Source organism: Cryptococcus neoformans, chromosome 5 (genome assembly GCF_000149245.1).
Source record: "Cryptococcus neoformans var. grubii H99 chromosome 5, complete sequence".
Taxonomy (NCBI): Eukaryota; Fungi; Basidiomycota; class Tremellomycetes; order Tremellales; family Cryptococcaceae; genus Cryptococcus; species Cryptococcus neoformans.
The window spans coordinates 1,155,781-1,163,280 of NC_026749.1; the positions used below are offsets into that span (position 1 = coordinate 1,155,781).

General features: G+C 44.8%; 3 protein-coding genes and 2 non-coding genes; 1 reads left to right on the forward strand and 4 right to left on the reverse strand.

Annotated features, from left to right (window-relative positions):
• Nucleotides 1-1,096, reverse strand: part of CNAG_01119 (POT family proton-dependent oligopeptide transporter) — a 2,842-nt gene extending 1,746 nt beyond the window's left edge. Inside the window, exons 1-4 of the mRNA XM_012193936.1 lie at nt 653-1,096; nt 380-599; nt 266-326; nt 52-212 (exon numbers count right to left, since the gene is read on the reverse strand). Coding sequence (XP_012049326.1) covers nt 52-212; nt 266-326; nt 380-599; nt 653-656 — 446 coding nt within the window. The 5' untranslated portion in view covers nt 657-1,096. The remainder of the gene's footprint in view (nt 1-51; nt 213-265; nt 327-379; nt 600-652) is intronic.
• A 640-nt stretch (nt 1,097-1,736) lies between these two features.
• Nucleotides 1,737-2,318, reverse strand: CNAG_12468. XR_001045772.1 has 1 exon: nt 1,737-2,318. It is a non-coding gene; the product is annotated as a hypothetical RNA (non-coding RNA).
• Nucleotides 2,319-2,987: 669 nt separating this feature from the next.
• Nucleotides 2,988-6,078, reverse strand: CNAG_01118 (AAT family amino acid transporter). The gene is made up of 7 exons (XM_012193663.1): nt 5,764-6,078; nt 4,814-5,696; nt 4,662-4,746; nt 4,383-4,609; nt 4,062-4,331; nt 3,609-4,006; nt 2,988-3,559 (listed from the first exon to the last, which is right to left on the reverse strand). Exons 2-7 carry the CDS (start codon nt 5,093-5,095, stop codon nt 3,178-3,180), a joined length of 1,644 nt encoding a protein of 547 aa, XP_012049053.1. The 5' UTR covers nt 5,096-5,696; nt 5,764-6,078; the 3' UTR covers nt 2,988-3,177.
• On the forward strand, nt 5,771-6,239 carry CNAG_12469. Its single transcript, XR_001045773.1, has 3 exons — nt 5,771-5,842; nt 5,881-5,968; nt 6,033-6,239. It is a non-coding gene; the product is annotated as a hypothetical RNA (non-coding RNA).
• Nucleotides 6,240-7,430: 1,191 nt separating this feature from the next.
• CNAG_01117 (elongation factor 3) overlaps nt 7,431-7,500 on the reverse strand; it is a 4,503-nt gene continuing 4,433 nt past the window's right edge. The window contains exon 5 of the mRNA XM_012193664.1: nt 7,431-7,500. This exon is cut by the window's right edge and continues 585 nt beyond it. The gene's annotated coding sequence lies outside the window, so the exon portion shown is untranslated.

The following is a 7,500-nucleotide window of genomic DNA, read 5'->3' on the forward strand; positions in this document are numbered from 1 at the left end:
AGAGGAATTAGCCTCTACGACAAAGTGATGATTGGGGTACATTTTACTCACTTGTAACAAGCAGAAGACTGAACAGAACCTCGACCCAATGCGCCGGCGGACTGATTTGCACCGGCAGGACCAGGAGCAACAGCACCAGCACCATTGCCACCTTCAGGAAGAGGATTTTTGATAAAATTTTGAACGACACCAGTGATACCATAGTAAGATGCCTGTAAGATCCCGTCAGGCAATGGTTATGAGATGGTCAGAAAAAAAAACTGACTCGCTCGGAAAGCTCAATAGCGCACATGGCAATGCAAACCCAAGGCATCTTCCCGTGCACTCTTAAGGGATAGTCAGCAAAATTCACAATGTTCGGTCCATTTGATGAACGTACTTTTTTAGCACAGCGTACTCCTCGTCAGTAGGCTCCACCTCCTCCGTAATGTAGTCAATGGCACCGGCGTCGCCAACCGAGACATCGGGCAACGAATCCTTCTTGTCGCCGTAACTCAGCGTTACTGGACCAGCGGCGGAAGTCTTGTTCTCAGATGAAGGGATGGCAGCGGACGGTACTGGTGCCGCCTCAAAATCTTGGATGGCATTTGCGTGTGTGGCTGAGAGGCCATCAGTCAGCGAACGAAGAGCAGCGATATTAAGGCAAACATACTCATTCTCGATGGCACACAGGCGTGAATTCTTTGATATATAAACAGAAAAAGAGCGTTCGCTACTGTTAAGGGGAGGTCTTCCGTGGCAACCTTCTATATATAAAAGCGCTTAGTGGGGCTTCGTTATCCAATACTCCGATTCTTATCAATGTCGCCATGGATTTACCATTCGGATTCCCGCATGGTGCACTTTCGAGCCGCAGTGGACGATAGACGAATAGCTTGCCGCTGGTTCGCCCGACAATTTAGGCGACAGGAGGCGAGGTATTAGGGAAGGTGCTGGAATCAGACCCAATGCCGGCTCCACCGGTATCCACTCTCTTTTCCTCTTGCATCTTGCCGTGGAAAGTTTGCTGGGCAACCAGGCGAGTAAAAATGGCACCGCGTGTATACTGTCTAAGACCTCTGGGCAATTATGGCGAAGAATCGCGTAAATAGGGTAATTAAGCTAGACGACAGCATGAACCATGAAGGGTAATCAGGGATAATTAAACTCAACCGCGTGGTGCATCTGGTCAATCAGCTCCTTAACTCCTTCTCCCTCCACTTTTTGCCACTGTTTTCCGCGATCTGCAAATTGCACTTTTGTAGTATCGGAAAAAATCAAAACAGATATGCGTATCCCCTTACTCCAACAAGGCTCCAACTCCCAACTCAAGCTCCATCAGCTCCGAGCTCCAAGCTCCATGCTCTGACATCCCAATCAATCTTCTGACCAATTTCCGAGCTTTTTTGCCGACACACGCTCACCAACTTAGCAACTTATTATTTTTAATGATCTGCTTTCTGCTAAATGCGGTTTATGAAAAATTCTGAGCCAAATTAAGACTAAAAACTGGGTTCGAAGGTAAAAGATTTCGGAGAAATCTTGACGGTCTTCGCAGCTCGAGTCTGGCAACCGACGGTCATTTCCATCTTCTGTGGTCGCCTATTATTTTTATTGATATGTAATTATCAAAATAAAGCCTAAAAACCTGTCGTTGAGGAACGGGCTCCGTTTGAGCCAAATACCCCAGTTTTGGCGTGTTTCCTCGAGGAAATATTCAGTATCTTTGGATAAAACGGATGATACATTTCATGCAGCATAAATAAGACAGCATCACATGTGTTTGATGTTAGTTATGATGATGTTGTACATCATGTAATGTATGAACAAGTATGATACCTAAGATACTATGATAACGAATACAAAAAACAATGAACGATCGATAGTTGAGCAGTATTAATGATGCTACTAGAGTAACCAGTAGTCGGTAGCACGCATTGTAGTACAGAAGATTGATCATCGTTACCGTTGTTCGTCGTTAGCTGTCTTCTGTGGTTGATCGTGGCCTGTGATAACGAAATGCACTGCTGGTTGGCGCAGTAAGTTGAGAATATAATACTGGATATATGGATATCGATGACAATTGCAAGTCTTCTTTGAGGGCAACAACATACGTACGTGGCACCTCAACACATGGCGACCCATACGATGAAATCAAAACTGATGATAAAAATACGCTAACTGAGCACCACGTTGCAGCGGCATGGGTGCATGCATGGATCCGCCCGCGGATTGCGACTACTTCTGCGACTTATCAGTCGGTAGTCGTACTAGTAGTTATAAGTGGAAGCACATGCCTATTCTGTGCTTTGTTTATCACTCTCGTATCTTCTTGCAGTGCGCCGCACGGCGTGTGATTGATAAGAGTAATAGTGATATTATCACAAACCTCCACAAAACCCCAACCATGGCCGATGGATTCTTCTTCATCATTCATTGCCTTTACACGACCACAACATCGTTAGGAAAGAGAAATGAAAACGGATCAATATAATAGAAGAAGCAGCCATTGCTGAATAAGAAGACTTGTATGACATACATGGTCGACAGCTGAGACTTAGACTTAGAAGAAGAGTAGTAAGTAGTAGAGAGTGTGGTGACTCTGGTGAGCGATGACTCCGTACTGGCATTATCATGACGACTCCTTTGATACTTAAGACTTACGGTGAATGCATGGATAAATAAAAGTATTCTGATCAAAAATTGTTGATGCTTATTTATTAGTGGACGACGGACACTTATTACTATTACTGCCATTAGTGAATTGATAATGGGTATCGGCGATAATTTTAGCTCTTGATGTTCTTCGCAGTTCATGATATGACAAAGTGGTTGGAATAGCTAGCGGCTTGATGATATTCTTTGATATGCTGGATCCAGTCTCGTCGATCCACATTTGAGTCCCAATTCGCGTGGCAAATCGATAACGAAATAAGGAAATCATGTGCCATGGCAGGTACAGATGCGGTAGAAGGAAGGCATTATGTTTTTTCTTTTCCTCAGTTTGTATATCACTTGCATTGTGTTGCCAATAAGATTCTGGCCCTGAACCATCCAAGACAATGTTATGCACGGCAAGATTGACCCATGACAACTGAGTTGACAAGGTGATGCGAGTACTTTTCGCTAGACACGATACATATAAGAGATAACACCATCAAAGGACAATGAGCAAACACTACAAAAATGCCCTCTAATTTACATTAACAAAGCCCAAAACTTCCCTAGGATGGTACTGGGTGGAGCTTCATCATGGCATTCAGCTTCGATAGCTTCCAAACCTGATACGAAGTCCATTTCAGAGGCACGGACGAAGTGAGTCTTCTTGATATACTTGTAACTGATCCAGAGGATAGGGAAAAGCCAAAGAGGAAGGTAGTTGGTGACGAAAGTGGAGGTACTCCAGTTGTCCTTGAGAAAGACGCTCCAGGCAGAGAAAAAGAGAATGATGGTGATCATGATGATACCGTACCAAGCAGCAGAGGCACGGTAGTTAAGTCGGGACCTGTAGGGGAGGGAGGAACGAGCAATGCCTTGAGTCCTGAGACCTTTCTCGAATCGGATGTAAATTAAACAGATGCTACAGAGAGATTAGCTCGCGAACAGAATCGAAAATAGAAGTTTCTCACCCCCACCACGTCATGAGACCGGCAGCAGCAGTCAAGTTGGAAAAGTATCCAAAGACTTCACCGGCAGTACTTTGAAGAGACATGTATGAGAGGGCAGCGAAAAGGGCACAGAATGAAATGGAGATCCAAGGGAGACCCCTGCGAGTCGTGCGCGAGAAAATCTTCGGAGCTTGTCGAGCTATAGACAATCCATAGAGAGCTCTTGAAGATGTGTAAAGATCGGAAGAAGCAGCAGACCAGGCAGAAGTCAAAAGGCAAGCGTTAATGATGCTGGGGAGCACAGGGATACCTGCCCTTCTGATGGCGATGACAAAGGGAGAGGCGAGAGCATTCCCAGAATTGAGAGCAAGACCCTCATCGTTGGAAGGGACGAGAAGACCGATAATGAATGTACCACCCTACATCGGCCATTAGAACGAACGAATAAGACTCCATTGATAACGATAGATTTACGAGATAAAAGATGAGTATTCGAATGTAGACGCGCTTGATGGCTCGAGGGAGATTTCGACGAGGATTCTTGGCTTCACCAGCTGCAATGGCAACGATTTCAGTACCAATATAGGAGAAGGCAGCTTGGGTGAGAACAGCCCAGTACCCTAAGAATCGACCGAGAACGCCACTGATGCCATCATACTGAACGAAGGGACCAGGGTTACGCCAGTACTGGAAACCAATACTCCTATGGTCAGGACCGCCTCCAGCGGTGATGACGATACCAAGCTGGAGTTCCACGATCAGCTGTTATGTCAATGTAAAAAACGGACAACCCACGATGATTAACCCCACAATGGTTAGAATCTTGATTGAAGCGAACCAGAATTCACATTCACCGAAAAAGCCCAAGAAATTGATGGCTACGACCACAACGAGACAAATCGAGATCCAGAGAGCATTGTTGATTGTGTCATTCCACAAGTTAATCAAGACGGCAGCGGCAGATAATTCCGCAGGAAGGATGATAACCCAGTTATACCAGTAATTCCAGCCCATAGTAAACGCTGTGGCTGAAGTCAATCAAGAGTTAAAATGGGTATCCATGCTTGCACTTGCCTAAAGCCGGGTCCACGAATCGCTCAGCCAGTTTGATATGACCACCAGGAATAGGCAAAAAAGAGATCATCTCCCCAAGGCAAATCTGCGTTTAGACACTCGGCCATCAGCTCATGGGGTTTAAGATAAGGGTCCTTTATAAATGAACCCACCATCACACAGTAACAAATTGACCCCATAGTAGCGTAACCCAAGAACAGACCAAGTGGGCCACCGTTGGCCAGGGCCGATCCAGTACCAAGAAAAAGACCTGTACCAATAACACCACCAAGGGAGATCATTGCCATATGTCGGCTTTTCAGATTTCTCTTGAGGCCACTTTTCACCTCGACGTCTTCAACATCGCTGCTAGGGACAGCATCGGCTGGAGTCACTTGTTGGGTGTAGTCATGGGCAGCATCCTTCTTGTCGTCATGCTCGAGATGGGTCGACATCTTGATGATATCAAACAAAACCAAGAACAGGAAGTGATCGAGAGTGGACGGGTGTTGCGTAAGTAGAATAAGCTGAAGGAAAAAAGAAAAGTTTGGCAAGACCAAGTAAGAAAGAAAGGGAGAAGGGGGAGTTGCTGGCTTTTATAAATGAGGGGAGAGACTTGTTTTCAGCCGAACACACAGTTGGAGTGGTCAATAGACTGGCGATCATCTGCTTCAGCCTGGGCTAATACCTTGAGCTGTTGAGGACTGAGATTTATGATAAGCTATAAGATAGCAATGATAAGACCTAAACGACGATAAGCAAGTATCCCCTATCCCGCGACAGCTCAGGGCGGATGTCAAATGTGGAGGGCTCCCAACAGAGGTCGAGAGCGGAAAGGCATGGCGGCATGGGGGCCAGGACTAGAGCAGGGACGATCATCGAAAAGCAGAAAGAAGCAGAACGCAGAAAGCAGAACAGCTGCACTGCGGCAGGTAACGATTCAACAAGCGCTCGCTTAGAGATTAGGAGATAAGTGGAATGGTACCTTAGTGCCTAGTTGCCTGAACATCTGGATTGATATTTCTGACTCTGGCCTAATATGTGGTGCCTTCTCAACTAGGCACAAGGCAATTTTGTGGATTTAGCATTTATTAGGAACACCTCTTGAGTGCCAGTTGCGTACCTCCTCTTGGCTTTTGCTAGCTACTACTATGCTTGTTTCCAGTCCAGCTTCTATACAGCAGGTAACATTCAGCATTGCAGTAAGTAATCGTGGATGTTAATAGTAGCTAATCGTAAGGGTTGCTAGTCCTTTGTAGCCCCTATCCATCCCAAATATCGCGAACCAATATCGTGGTTCGTACAAAGTTGGTGACGCGTTGAGTGATGTATGTTGAGATTTCGCCATGCAATGTGAAGCGCTGGGAGAACTTATTGTTATAATCCGATCAGCGATAAAAAGCCAAACAACAGGAAGAAGACGAAAAAGCGCTGCTGGCGCTTGGCCCTCGGCATAATTGTCCACCACGTTGTCTCTTCTACAGTTGTACGGCAGATTATTGCATGTGACTTAATAACTAAAAATAATTAATAAATGCAGTTCATGAATCACACGTTGAACAGCAGCAGCCGCCAGCGAGCAAATCATCAATCTTTGGGGTCTTGTCATAACAGTATCATTCCGAGAGACGCATGCACCGGCATCAAACAAAACGATAAGCACTCTGCGCATAATAATAATTATCATCATGGTTTTGCTGAACCAAACTGCGCGACAAATACTAATCGCTGGTTTCTGAATATTGAAACACTTATAACAACGCTTTACCATGCTGTGACAGCCAGCATGCAAGAGACAAAGAAGAGACACAAAGCATTGCCGGAATAAGAACTTATACTGCCAAGCAGAAGGCATCATAACAGCTGTACTTTATTCCTGCTGTAACCTGTAAATAATTATGGAAATAATATTACATCTTCAGTCGGTCCAGAAGTATTCGGCTTTTCACCGAGATAATCAATCGAATAAGAAGAGTGAATAATAAGGTATAGCCTGATAATGTAGTTTAAGGTGACCAGATAACAATATTAGGAAATCGACGAGCACCGGCTTGGATTGGTCACTGATCGCTGTTCGCTACTGCTAGTATATAAAATTTATAAAGAGTTAAACGAAGGAATTATGGCAATGCCGAAGTATCATTAGTTACATTAGTGGTCAAAAGTATCCATCCGTCGTCCTACACTATATCCTATCACTTACCAGGAACCAAATACCAAGCATTTATGGCTACTACACTACTTGCCATCCGTCGTTATAGGCTGCGATCAAAGATAACAAGCGATAGATTACAAAAGACCTGTTGTTACCTGGTCATAAGCCGTAATGGCGGGGAGAGAGGTGTGCACCCGTAAGCTGTAAGATGCCTGAGGAGCCGAAATCCAAAAATAAAGAAGAAAGCTACCGGTGCTGCTATCGACAGTGATCCAAGAAAGGAACGTCTTCGTTATCAAATAGCACCATTCCTTCTGACTTTGGACATCCTCAAAGCTCTCTCCAAACTCTCACGACAAGCCGTTGAAGTGAATTGGAAAGTAGTTAGTCATGTTGATCTCAGATAGAAAAAGACGAACTGTTGTATGACGATCCTCGCGAAAACATGTCAGCGGTTGCGTGCGTGTGAGATAATGATTTATCAGACTCGGGAAAATGCGCTACCATAGCAGATCGCAGAGGAATTAGTATTACTCGAATTTGCCATGACTCAGCTTCAGAGAGAATCACAGAAATGAGCTACATTCGTAAATGTGGCCACTGGTGAATGCGAATTATTTGTACATTTTATTAGTCAACGGACAACAAGGACTCGTCAGAGTTCAATTGCATTTCCGCTAAATCGTTACACGTGTAGATTTGGCA